The 14663-nt window shown below is 39.3% G+C and overlaps 1 protein-coding gene across 2 annotated transcripts in view; it reads right to left on the bottom strand.

Annotated features, from left to right (window-relative positions):
- The window catches only part of mmp28 (matrix metallopeptidase 28), an 18671-nt gene extending 4103 nt beyond the window's left edge, over positions 1 to 14568 (bottom strand). The window contains exons 1-5 of one of the 2 annotated variants that reach the window (XM_061046343.1): positions 14249 to 14568; positions 12639 to 12715; positions 11290 to 11480; positions 3026 to 3244; positions 1788 to 2033 (exon numbers count right to left, since the gene is read on the bottom strand). In XM_061046343.1, the coding sequence (XP_060902326.1) occupies positions 1788 to 2033; positions 3026 to 3244; positions 11290 to 11480; positions 12639 to 12715; positions 14249 to 14407 (892 nt within the window). In that variant the 5' untranslated portion in view covers positions 14408 to 14568. Of the gene's footprint in view, positions 1 to 1787; positions 2034 to 3025; positions 3248 to 11289; positions 11481 to 12638; positions 12716 to 14248 lie in introns of both variants that reach the window. The other variant, XM_061046342.1, reaches the window with a different exon arrangement.
- Positions 14569 to 14663: the final 95 nt, after the last annotated feature.

The following is a 14663-nucleotide window of genomic DNA, read 5'->3' as shown; positions in this document are numbered from 1 at the left end:
CCACCTGAACTGTTACTGAAGAATCCTGGATAACTTTTAGTTATTTGGACCTTTCTGGGTTCAGCTTTTAGTTTGAAAAATCAATCCCAACAAGAAACCAAAAATCAGTTTTTATTATTACTATTATTTGTCTATTCATTTAATGGCAGTATTATTGGTCCTATGATAAATCAAAGAAGCATCAAGTCGTGTGGTTATTAAGTCAAACTTAGCTGAACATTTGCCCTTAGTGGTGGTCAGTTTAATTTTTCTCAAATCCTCTGTGGAAAAGGAGGCCCCTGAGGAGAACAGGCTGACATACCATTTTAGGAAGCTGAGGTCAGAAGATCTCCAGAGGCCGAACAGATGGGACTCCTCAGATGTTAAACAGTGAAGGGGTAAAATGCCTTCAAGCTTCTGCTGAGCTGAATCTCAAGTTCAGAGTTGAACTATCCAAATGATTGCGAGACTGACCTGTAGCCATGCAAACATTCCTACAGAAAGTTTCACTGCAGCTGTTTTTAAGAGCTTATTTCAGGGTCAAAGCAGGGGAGGAAACTTCAAACACAGTGAGCATCCGAGTATCACTGCATCAAGTAGGTGCAGAAGCTGAGTAAGGAAGGACACATTGTGAAGTTATGCAAACTGCTGCAGTGATTTCAGTTTCTTAGCAGCAAGTGAAAAAACACACAAGCAAAGAGCGAACTCTGCACGTGTGCAAACCTGTCTCACACATGCCGAGAGGGACAACACACTCTCAGTAAAGAGAAACTGTTATATCTGTCATTTACAAAAGATGTATGTTATGCTCTCACTCTGCAATCTACCACAACAAAACAGCCAGTTAAACACTGTGTGGAGCTCTGAGAGGCTGAACAATAATAAGTGTGTGTGTGTGTGTGTGTGTGTGTGTGTGTGTGTGTGTGTGTGTGTGTGTGTGTGTGTGTGTGTGTGTGTGTGTGTGTGTGTGTGTGTGTGTGTGTGTGTGGGGGAGCAGAGTTATTTTGACGTTCACGACACCTCGGCTGCCCTCAGTCTAATCCTTCTTCTCCCAGCAGCTGACAGGCCACAGACCTGCACCTGATAGAACTGACAACTCTTTTCCACAACAATTCTGATTGTGTTGACAACTTTACTGAGTTCAGATAAACAGGCAAAAAAAATAATCTGCATCAACTCTTTAAAGAAAACGGTTATGATGTTTTTCTGTAAAATGCTGTTTGGAGAGCTCTCAACATGCTTCGCTGTTCTACTCCTTCTCCTTCTGTGTTTGCAGCTGGTGGCCTCCGGAGCTGCCTCTCCGGCCTTTTCACAGCTCAGTGCCACAACTCCTGATTTAATAGGCAGCTGAGCAAAAAATCCCTCCACTTCTGTGTTTCCTCAAAGACATAACGAGTCAGTAATTCATGTAATGGGCTCTAAAGGTTTAAATAACAGGTCATTCTGAAAAGTGGACTAATTCACAATCTTTAGCTGAGCCACCCTGAGGTCAGACAGTGGGACATTTGTCATCTGTGCACTAAATGGCTTTTTTTCCCCTCAAACATTCATGCTTTAAACTGGAGAAGAAAGTGGTAAAAAAATATCTGTGTGTATCCCAGGAAGGTGCTAGGTTTAACACTTTCTCCTGAGTTGGGACCACACACTTTATTTTTCTCACAGAAACCTGTTCCACCTTAACGGATGATGAGCTTAATTTTCCACCTTTAAAATGTTCAAATCCAGATAAGACATAAAAACCCAACAAATCTGTTCTACAGGGTTAAAAAAAAAAAAAAAGGTCTCAATAAAAAGCAGCATCATCTCACCGTAGAGCTGCTGCACGGCGATGATGTCGTCCCAGCTCAGCAGCAGGCTGCGGCCCAGCTTCCTGTAGTAAGGCGACATCAGAGCGTGACGCACAGGTGAGTGCTCCAGTCCCAGAGTGTGTCCGATCTCGTGGGCGGTCACTATGAACAGGTTGTGTCCCTTATGTCCGTTTAGTGACCATCTCTCGGCCATGTCAAAGTGGGCTTCTCCACGGCGAGGCAGGAAGGCGTGAGCCAGCGTTCCTCCTGAAAGTCAAAGAGCAGGGAGAACAGAGGCTGAACGTTTGCAGTCATATTAGAGGATAGAAGAGGTTCTTACACATTTACCTTATGCAGAAACAACGATGTAAAGTCCTTTGTTTAAGCTTAAAACCCTTCTCAGTAGAAAAACAGGATCCAAGATCCTTCTTAGTGAAAATACAGAAGCTTAATGTACTTAATGTAAAAATTATGTTTTTTTATTTTATTAACTGCTATTACATTATCTAAATGCATCTTTTCTTAAGGAATGCAATGAATAATCTATCTGATGAACAGGAACAACTGTTATGGTAAATGGACTTGAGCTTGTTTAGCAATAGCTTTTCTAGTCCTCTGACTTCTCAAAGTAATTTTACACCGCATGTCACACCTACCCATTCACACACTGATGGCAGAGGCTGCTATGTAAAGTGGCCATCAGAATAACTAACCCCATTCATATACATTCATATGCCGCACACAAAGCAGTGGGGGAAACTTGGGGTTAAGTGTCTTGTACAAGGACACATCGGACATGTGGCTGCAGATCGAACCGACTCTACCAACTGAGCCACAGCCACCAAGTAAGGGGCCATCAGTGTGTAAATGTAGTAAGACTCTCTGACTGAAAGAGAGTAAGCTTTAATAAAACACTGCTATGACAAAAACATAATGTCCTTTATCCAGTACAACTGTGGACATCATTGGTTTTGAATTTTCTCCAGGTGAACACATCCTCCATCCACTAACCTGATGAGTTAACATTATTATTGGCTTAAAAATCATGTACGCTCTTGTTAAGTGTGTGATCAAACCATTAGGTTAATCTAGTTCATTCAAAGAAATCCATTTACTGTGTAGAAATAAACGGCAGCAGTCTTTAAGCTGTAGTTGTTCAGGAAGTTGGAATCAAGAGCAGAAAATGAAACAATCATCACGTACAGGAAACAGAGGGACAGATCAGTGATGGCTTGAGTAATTGTTTACTGGTCCCTGACCTGGTCCATCAAAGGCGTTGCTGGCCCCATCGTTGTGGTCTCCCTCATAAAAAGCCAGCCGGATGTCTGCTGGACCTTCAGGGGCCTCCTGGAACACCAGACCCGACACGTTGCTCCACAGCTGGAAGGCTGTGCGCACTGCCAGCCGCACAGAGGAAGCAGACAGGTGGCCGGGCCAGTTGACTATCTGGTAGGTCAGATGACGTTTGTACCACTTCTCTGCTGGAGAACACACAGAAGTACACAGAAAGATGATGTCAGACATGCAGGGAAAAAGGTCAAAATATGAATTAAAAAAACCTTACAGCTACCAACCTGCAGATAAAATCACCACATCAAAAAGAAACCCTGTTTTTCTGTGACAATGATTGTTTCATCTTTTCTTTTTGCAAACACCATCAGGAACTCCACCGACAACAGGAAAATAAAGTGAGCCCAAACATTCAACTAAAAAAAAAAAAATGTTGTCAACATATTTGGATTATTTTGCACAATAACAGATTATTTCAGCACTACGGTGTCAGGTGAGGTCAAACATGCAAAACACCATGAGGTTGAAAATATAGATTTATTGTAGCATTGAGTGAGTGTGCAGGTTTACTTCTTTTTTACTGCAAAAATTATAATTTTGGACCGTCTACCAACACTTGTTTTGAGACAGAGTCCACATTTTTTATTTTTTATTTTTCAACATTTAGGGAACTAAATATTAGTTCCATATTTCATTAATCCCAAAGAAAAAAAAGACTGATGGGATGAGCTTCTGCTATAAAAGTGGTATTAAATGACAATAAACATAACATACAGTAAACAAAACATCAATCCTGAGAGGTTTAAGGTAACTGATTGCTTACCAATATTATGAAGCTATATACAGAGAAATCCATGTTTTTTTTTACGATGTAATTTCCTTGGGAACAGTTCCTTATATTTTCCTCCCCTCATGTATATTAATGAAATTGACAAATATTATAATCAACTATGTCACTATCATGCAGTCCAGTACACCAGCCCAACCTGCCACGACTTCAATAATGAATATCAAGTAAATTATCACCCTTATTACCATGACAACAAAACTAAAAATGTAAAAGCTTCGTAAAAGAAGAATTTATGCTAGAACTTGATTGGATCGCATTAGAATGCACAGGAAATCATGATGTTATGGCTGATGGTGACAGTTTACAAAAAGGAAAACTTTATTCCCAAAAACATCCCAAATGTTTCTCCAAAAAGATACCAAGCTTGTTTTAATCCAACCTATTTATCTCTCTGTGTGCACGTTTTTTTATGAGGTTTCAGAAACCAAACAGTTTACATAGACGGGGCCACTTGGTTATGTATTCACATGTTGTGTGTCTGTATAATCAATTGCCTGTTATCCCATGTTCAGCTGTTTTGTTTGTGGTTTTCAAGTAGAGCCTCTCCACCTCTTACAGGGAGCCAAAAATGACAAAATGAATGACTTAAACAAAGCTAGCTTTGCGCTGGATAAACTCACAGGCACCCTGAGTGTGCACATGTTCCACTAAACAGTTTACGTCAACACGTCTGTGGACTCTCAGCTTAGATGTAATTACATGTGTCGCAAACTTCAAAATCTCACATTTGTGTGGGGATGGAGGGAATGTGGGTTTAAAAATCTGCTGTTCTTTAATATACAAAATGCACTGATTACACAATGTGCACAATGAGATAAAGCAAATAACACAGTAAACACACACATACACACACACACACACACACACACACACACACACACACACACACACACACACACACACACACACACACACACACACACACACACACAATCTTCTAGCAGCCAGCACACACTCCCAACAAGCAGACAGGAAACAGTGATTAGATAATATGAAGGTTTGGGGAGAGGCAGCTGGACTCTCCAGACGTTCTGACTGTTCACAGTACAGAGCTGGTGAACAGATATAACAAGACATGGAAAAAAAATGTGTACAGTTGGTTCTAATTATCTTCATTTCATTCCAGAAAAATCTAACGCCTCTTTGCTTACAGCTAATATCGCAGAAACCAAGCAAAGCAACTTTATTTTAACTGAATGGAGTGAAACACAAGTAGATCATTACTCATGCAGGTTCTTTAAATGACGTAAGTAATGTCATCTCTTCTCTTCATATGAAAAAGTATTCAAATACGCACACAAACCTCTGTATGTATTAATCAATCTTATAAGTGTGTCTACTTATTTGAAAAATCAGGTAAGACACCTGCCTATGACTGAAGTGGTTCAGCCTCTGGTTAGTTCAAACCTCAACGTTCGGATGTTCCTAACATTCACTGCTGAACGTTGCATCGCCTCCATGAGCACAAGAGAAACACATTTTTGACATTATTTAAAATAAAGCAAAGGTGCATCTTTTTCCTATATTATAACAACAACTTTCAGAAATTGGATGCTGCTAAACAGAAAACATACTTACTACCAAATCACTTTACAACTTCACTATACTCTTTATATACTATACACTTTCCTTGCAGACAAAAAACTGTAGCTGATCTGTTCTTTAACAATGTTCCTCATTGAATAATACTTCTAATGGAACTACATTTTGAATTTAAAAAGGGGAACACATTTGACATCACGTAGACAAATTTAGTCCGTTAACTCCAGTGTGTTACATGTTTTGTGTATCAAAGAATTTTGGTTTTGATTTTAACACACAGTGAAACCACGACCTGTAAAGGTGCAGTGGGAATAACTAACAAAATGAGAGTGCTGCCCTTTAAATGTGTTTTTACTTGTATAGAGCAGTGATACTCAACCCGAGGCTCTCGAGCCACATGTGGCTCATTTGGGACTAGTTGTGGCTCTTTTAGGTCCTACTTGGAGAAATAAAATCCAAAATAATGATTTTAAAAAAAGGGAAACATTGTCAGCAGAAGTTATTCTTTGCAAGTCATGTCACTGTGTTTCCCAAACATATTTTAGGAAAGAAAGAGGTTTTTTGATTGTGGCTCTTGCAGAAATATTTTTTGGTCAATGTGGCTCTTAAGTCTAACAAGACTGAGTACCACTGGTTTAGAGAGTCTGAGGGGGGAGACACAGAAAGAGAACTGAAATCAAATCCAATGGAGTAGATTAGGCAATGTTCTTTAAATGAACTGTAACAAGGAATTTAGTATACATGTACACATACTTTTTTGAATTTAAGCCTCCCTAGAGTCGCAAGATAACTCAAGCACACTCACAGATGTCAAAATATTTAAAGATCTGGTCGATGAATGTTTGCCCAAGATGGAGGCAAAATATGAGTGGGAGGTCTCCATGTACGCCTGCTTTACTCACTTCTGCTCAAAAACACAGAGGACTCTGAGGCAGTGTGTGTTTGAGAATGTGGACCTGTGATTTTAGTTAATGCCTTTTGTGCTCAGTTAAATAATACAGCTGGGAGTGAAGTTAAAGATGAGAGCGATAAACAAAAAGTATGTGCTACATGAGAGCTCAGCTGTACCCTGGAGAGAAGAAAATATACGGATATTAGGAGTCATTAAGACACAAGAATGGCAATCACATAAGTGGGTGTTCTTGTTTGTGTAAACACACAAGCATTTTGTCCTTTAGCAGCAACCAAATGCTCAATAGAGAGTTATGGAAATTTGATCCATAGCACTTTAGGAGTCAAAGAAATATTAGATATCAAGAATGGACGCAACTGAGCCTTGAACAGTAAGGCATTCAGCTGATTTACAAATGGTATAAAACAAACAATAGCAATGTCACTGCCATTACAACCGACAATGTCCTTCAAAAGTGGAATTATAGATCACCAATTTTTTGGTTTTAAACAGATTCAGTATCTCCCACCCTATCTCCATTTTCACTCCCTGATGAACAATACACATGAAGCTGGTTGCCACATGATTTGTGTAAATCTCTCCTCTGTGCACAGCTCAGGCGCCTTCTCTCCTTCCCAGACTGCCGCAGAGTAAAGAGTTCCCTGAGGAGAGCAGTGAAGCCAGGAAGTCAGATACACAAGACATTCCCCGACTTCCCTTATGGAAGCAATTAGCATGATGCCCTCTATAGCAGCAGTGTAAGGAGGGTAGATTATCACAGACATTATAAAGCGACTGAGATGATCTGATAGCAGAAGTTATTGTTTCTGAGGTGCAGAGTGTTGGTTTTTTTGTTACTGATGTCTACATGGAGGCTCAATGCTTGTGTTAGCATGTTGACAGGTCACAATGCTAAGCTTTAAGTCTAAAGTCTGTGTGCTCATTAAAAACTAACCAAAAACGACATCTGAGGCTTTTTCTGTGTAACACATTTTTGTTTACATTCTCAGGATGATAAAAGAAAAAAGCTCAGATAAAAAAGCTCATTTTTATGAAGTAGTTTGACACATTACAATAGATTAGTTCAAGCTAACATAATGTTTCTTGGAAGAAAATAACGTACTTACTAAAAAAAATCATAAGTAAATAGCTATGTTATTTTATTTTATTTTAATGTTACATTTGGTCAATGCAGCAGCTAATGTTGGGTTATCAAACATGTTGTTTCACTCTGAAATAGAGGGAGAGATTTTGTATTCAGTTGCACATTTCTTGAAAGGTGTTCAATCTTAACAGTCAGGCCCCTTACATTTATTAGACCTGGTATGATCATGGTGAGTTATCAAAAAATTCTCCTGCATGTTCATTTCTGTAAATAATTAAATCAACTAGTCAAGCAGCTCTCAGAGAAAATGGCAGTTCTGTGCATTCCGTTCAAATGATGCTGAATTAGCGTTTATGAAAATGGACCTTAAGTGGTTAACAGTTTCCTGGGTAGAACAATGATCCATCCATTCGTGCACACCTCAGACACACACACACACACACACACACACACACACACACACACACACAGGAATGTAAGCTCTGTAAATATCAGTGGGAGCCACCAGAGTCCACCACAAGTCAAGGTCTGTTTTCAGTTTTCAGGAAGCTCAAAGTCAGCCATGTTCACACCAAACAAATCTCATCCCACTAACAGGCGGACTCATCTTCATGTTGCTGTCGCCTGCAGGCACGGCTAACAGACAGACTGTAAACAACAAACAGCTCATGAGTTAAGTGTTAAGTTTAACTCAGGGATAGCTTGGCTATCAGGTGTAATGACTTCACCTAACTACATAAAAAAAAGTCAAATGACGTAGCATGTTGAATTCAAATGTCGGAGGATTCACTTTAACTATTGACGTTTATGCTGAGATCATCATGGCAAAGATTACTTTTCAGGAAGGAATAAATAAATGTTCACCATTCAAGTGTAGCGTGTAAGCACCAGAATGTGTGCTAATTAGCACTAAACACAAAGAAGCTCTGTGGCTGATGGGAGTTTTGTTAGTTTTAAAAGTAATTGGTCATAAAAAACAGAAACATTTAAAACTGTAAGGATAGGAGCACTTTCTGCTGCATACAAAAAGAAGTTTGAGGAGCTCTGATGATCTGATGCTGAACAAGTCCAAGTGTGATCTAATATCAAAATGACCATGCTAAGGGCACTGATGGCCTAGCAGTTAGGTCCCGCCCCTTTTATTGAGGTGACAGTCCTCCAAGCGGGTGGCTCGGGTTCAAGTCCGACCAGTGGCTCCTTTCCCGCACGTCATTCCCCCGTATGTCTCTCTCCTGATTTCCTACTCTATCCACTGTCCTATCAAATAAAGGTAAAGTGACCTTGCTTTGAGAATTGATGTTTCTTAATTGTTCAAAAAAAGTGTGTAGCGTTGAGCTGAAAATAACTTATTTGGCCTAATTCTGTGAAGAGATTAGAGTTTCAGGGCTGACTAAATGAAATCCAAAAGGAGGACATGAATGTGAGTACATAATTTCATTGAATCTAAGGGGGAACTTTTAACTCACAACCACAAATTTTACTGAAGTGACCAAAAGTCAACGATTGCTTTAGTCTGAATTCACACATTTTCTGCTATTGTTTGTTATTGTTGCTGTATGCAGTTAATACATTTCTTCTACATATCTGTGTATATATTCTTTTCTGCATCTTAAATATGTTTGCTGTTGTTTTTTAATTTGGTGATATTTTAAAAATTTTTAGGTGGAGGCTTCAAATAAGCTCTTTGCCTTGTCTGCCTCTTCCTGCACTAAATATTGTCTATTTTGTTATTTTGTTGTTGTTTTTTTCCTACTGTGCAGATAAATACACCTCCCTTAAATTATATTGTGGTAACACTTGACAGTAAGGTACAGAATTCAGAAACTAACTACAACTTCACCATTCATTAAAACCTCAATATGGTACAAAAATGGGGAACGGATGAGGAAGTTGTTGTGTCCGTGACAACTTTTAAATAAACAAAGACGGAGCTTCCACTTAGTAAGTAATGGGTAGATAGTGAGTAAATCCTCTTCACATTTTATAGAGTAGCTAATGATTACTTATTAGAGAATGAAGTGGGGCATAGTATATATATCATATAAATATATCATATATATATATAGTAGTTAGTACTTCCCCAGTAACTATGCAAAATGTGTGCACCTTATTGTAAAGTGTTACAATAAGTGTTACCACTATCTCCTCATACGTGCTGTTATTCAAAGTTCACCAAATGGAAACAGGTTGTACCAGCATTTTACTCATGTTGGTCTGTAAAACTCTTACATGTTGTATTCTTTAGCTCACCGGCAGACAAATAACTACTTCTTCTGTATGACAAAGCAGACTAATGTATGAATAAAAGACTGGTGTTACACTACCCACTCTCAATTAACACATACTATTGTATCAGTAGATATATGAAACCAGATGTGAAAGCGGTTTGGCTTGAGGGTGTAAAAGTATCTGCCATTAAAGCTGCTCTTTGTGTAATAATACAGCTACCTGTCGTATGAGTCATGTCTGGGACTAGAATAATGACAGTGAGTCGTTTTCATCATCATAATCATAACTAGAATCCATCCAAACAGTTCATCACTCAACAAGATATCCACTCATTTAGCTGCTAAGATATCAGGCCGTTGAGATAGCCAGCCGTCCAGGCAAACAGTGTAATCCAGTCAGTTAGTTGTGGATGTGTTTACCAGAGGGAAGATGTCAGGTACTGACTTGAAGAGGCAGCGGCAAACATCAGCCACCGCTGCATTCCCTGAACATTAGCCAACCTCGTCAGTGACACGAAGGAATGCAGGGGCTTCACACAACGCGAGGCTTGAGGCACCGAGCTGCTGCTGCTGCTGCTTACGCTCATTCATAAGAGACACAAATGACCCAAAAGAGACAGCAACAACAAAAGATCACAACATACATTTACATAGCAACATGAAAGAGTTTATATGGTAACAGATCCAGATCCATGAAAAAACTGAAAACATGTTTATGGGCCACTGATTTGACAAAAATTAATTCATCTAATGAGAAATCTTAAGATATCCTGTTAACAACAGAATAAAAACATTAAAATGTAGCAACCCCAGTTAACTACGACACATTGGAAATAAAATAAATCCATCAAAGTTAAAGAACACAAAGCTGCTTTCATGATTGTAAAAGTGGAGAAACACACGTCATGGTAATTCTCGAGGATTTTCTGTAAGTAACCCTAATCTAGACGTGAAGGACCCTGAGCACAATGACCTCATGCAGTCTGCAAGAAAGTGAACATTTGGGTGAAGAATCGGATTATGTCAGTGCTGGTTCAAACTGCAGTATTTGTAGGGACACATTTCAGTCACAGTTAGCCCAATAACTGTAAACTCTGGTGGGAGCTGCATGAGACTCTGGAGCTCTGACATCTCCAGATAAATTATCAAGCAGAAAAAACTATCAGACTGTTTCAGGGCTCTCTTTGTTATAATTGATTTTCAAATCATGTATGTTTAAGCATGCTGCCAGAGAAACCTGAAGTTTATGTTTTCACCCAGTAAGGATGAAGTATAATAGGCATGGACTTGTGTAATTTCAGATAAAAGCAGGAATCATCCAGACTGTGCATGTGTCACATCAAACACTGCCAGCTTTAATTACACACCTCAGCTCCATTTAGTGCTTTAGTTTAGTTTACTAAGCAGGACCCTCCCAGTTCTTTGTTTGGTCCCTCTGCCATGTAAAGCGTCCTTGGGTCCTTTGAAAGGCGCCATATAAATGTAATCTGTTATTCACTGTAACCTCCACACACACACACACACACACACACACACACACACACACACACAATTGCTAACATAAATGGGTGTATCCACTTTGAAACTTCAATATAATCATTGTTTTAATAGGATACCTTTCACAGCAGAGCGCCTCCTGCGTTGCCTCCCAGCAGCACCCTGTCCAGTGAAGATGGTGTTCACTCTCTGAGCCCAGATCTGTTGGCTGCCCTCATCTGACACCCCACAGCGGGGCTCTGCCATCTGCCTGAGGGTGGCGCTGTCAAGCTTACCCGACACAGGAAGCCGGGACAACCACTGGAAGTCGCTGCAGAGAGAGGAAATGTTCACAATATGATCTCTCCCTGAACCGGTAGTTAGCTTTTACGAGCGGCCAACAATATCAGAACAATAGGAATATGAAACTAACTGAGAAGTGGAGTGACACAAATATTCCGTGTTCTCCTCATAATGCTGCTGAATAAATAATATGATGTAATTTATTTGACGCACTCTCGTGCCATTCAGCTATATAAGCTCTGTGAGTGGTTATGTTTCTCAAAACATGGACAAAGACAGTGAAAAGATGGCTCGTTGAGTCAAATAGCTACCATTTTATTATGTAAAGGTTAAAACTATTTGCATACAGTATATGACTTGTTCTTTTGTTAGTCATTTAACACATATAGTTGACTCTATGGACACAAAGTTTAGCTAAATGATACGTTTTCATCGGCACTGTTCTTCACTTAGTGTGTGTTACAGTACAGTCAGTATCAGGGCCATAGGGCGAGGTCTTTCAAATTCCTTGATGGTTCAGGCAGGGTTCAGCAGAGGTGAGGGTGTGTTTTATTACTCTGCACTGACGACTCTCAGGGTGCTTGTCCCGCAAGGAGCCCTTACCTGTGATGAAAACTCTGAACTGACTCAAACCAAATCATTTTCATTTAGTTTTTAAAATCACATCATATTTATACTACAATATCTGAAAAGACTTTCTTTATGTAAGACAACTTTAACCATGTATGGCAACCTTTCACCACAGAATCTACCAGAGCAGATGTAAGATAATAGTGTCAAAATGATGCCATGTTAAAACACACACACACACACATTTATTTTATTGTTGTTTTTCTGTTTGTATATCATTATGTATTGTCCTTATATGAGTATATGTATAATACCTAAGCCTAGCCCTTATTTTGTTTTTATCTATCTTTGTTTTTATGGAGGATTCATGGTATTTCATAATCTTTCTTTGTATTTATTTTGTGTGTGTCTCTTTCTGGGGGTGGGTAGGGGTGGTTGACTGAGGGGTGTTCTAACTGAACCTTGTGAACAAAATGTTTCTTTGTAAGTATTGATAAAAACAATTTAAAGAATGTTGTGAAATAAATCATTTACCGTGAGTATAAGAATAACTTGGTGACCTGTATGAAGAAACATTATTGTTTTAATATAATCAAATAAATGTTTTGACACTCACCTGACAGCAGACTGCATCTCAGCTGCATCATGGATATGGTTTTCCTGACTGAGGTAGCCGTACTTTTCCAGAAAAACCTGCAATTGTTTTATCAACATTTTAAAATCAATTAACAGAAGACATCAAAACAATAAAACTGCCGAAAAGAGGGGTTTTTTTAGAAACATAGTAAGGTGAATTTGTTTCTCATATAAAAAGAATTTGGTATTTCCCCTTATTCAAATTCCTGCTGAGCCAATAAAAAAAAGAAACATTTTATTAGTTGTAGCTGCTGTAGGTTGTGAATCCAGATGTTTAGATATGGACCACCCATGGGAGAGAGAAACCCCTGGGGTGTCCCTGACAATTCATAGGTATTAGTTATAGTTATAGCTCTGCTGTTTATTGCCTTTAAATACAGTAAAAAAGTTTTATTTTTTAAAAGAACCAACTGGGAACATGACAACAGATGTTGTGTTGTGGTTTGAGATTAGCCATGTTGATGTTTTTTTGATGAGGATCTCTCAGTCACAGACCTTCATATGTATGTGGTAGGTTTCATGTTCAGACAACAACAGGCACAGATTTGATTACAGACGTGGTGAAGGTGGGATGGAAATAAAAACGGAGATGACGACAGATGTGATTCTGCAAACAGGAATGTACAAAAAAAGTGTCCCATTGTCCCATCAGAGACCCTGGAACATGCCAGAGGGCTTCTTTTTTTTTGTAAGTGAGAGCAAGAGCTAAGTTGTGGGTACATTCATAAAAGGCTCACACTGCACTTACAGCTTTGGAGGAAACTGTGTTGTTATGGATGACCAGCAAAGACAGCTGTCAGATGACACTAGTGCTGTCCTAACCACACTGAGGGAGATAAATTACAAAGAGCACTCACACAAATAGTTGTTATGCTTTTTAAAAGGGGATTGGGGATCTGCTGGAATTATACTCATCATAGTTAAAATATGACCACAATCATTTTATATGCAAGTTGATGGTCACATTTAATGTATTTATGTAGACAGAGAAAACACACAGCAGTGTTAGTTAATTTTAGCTTTTACTTCTTGAATTAAATGTAATCCTTTAAACACATTCTAATTAAATGTAATCCTTTAAACACATTCTGACATTATAAAAGGGAAATCCGTCCTATAAATGGTCTTATTTCAAAATGGCAAAGTTTAACGCTTTTGTTTTGTAGCTTTTGTCAGGGATAATCAAGTCATGCACTGTGGGATATGTAGTCTTTCATAGCTGACTTAAATTGGAGGTCAGATAGACAATAGACCTTAATCACACTCCAGTATATATGAAACGGGCTTCCGTGAGATTTAAGAGGTTAAAAGGTACTCAAGCCAAGTATAGTATATATATGAAAAAGTACTTCACCTTCTCTATTGGCTACAGTCAAGTAAATTATTCACATTCACGTTAAGTAGTCAAAGTGATCAGGCTTGTCAATAACCATGTTACATTAAAACGCGTCCTCTCTAAATATTTAAATGCTATTTCTAAAATACCAAACACTCTTTAATCAGTAGTAGTAATCAAGTAGTGTCAGTCTCACCTGGCCTACCTTTCCTATCAAAGACTACCGAGGAGAGTTGCTAATCTGAGAGGATTACCTCGGGGTCCAGAGCCAGCGGCGATCCCCTGGCAGGCTGAGCCGTGAGCAGGGTGCCAACAGTCAGGATCAAGGCTGCTGACATGCCGCGAGCAGCTCCACACCGGACCGGAGGTCTGTGACTCATCGTGATCAACACACCGCTCCATGCATGGCGCATTTCTTTTCTATCAATGTCTTTAGCATGGTTATTTCCTCCCCGCTGTCAGTGAGTGAGAGCATGCTGCTGCTCGCCTACAATCACCATCCCCGCTGCGAGGAGCGACTGAGCCAGCGGGAGTATTACAGGGTGGAGAGATCAGCACCGCCCAACTCTGTCTGCACGGCAGCTCAGGGCTAAATACCACCACACTGCACATACTAATGTGCTGTAGAAGATGTCGCTTTGAATGTCTAACTGGGTCCCATATAAACTC

This window comes from Labrus mixtus, chromosome 9 (assembly GCF_963584025.1).
Source record: "Labrus mixtus chromosome 9, fLabMix1.1, whole genome shotgun sequence".
NCBI classification, from domain to species: domain Eukaryota; kingdom Metazoa; phylum Chordata; class Actinopteri; order Labriformes; family Labridae; genus Labrus; species Labrus mixtus.
Note: the sequence above shows the minus strand (reverse complement) of the source record. Positions and strands in the feature narration are given on the sequence as shown.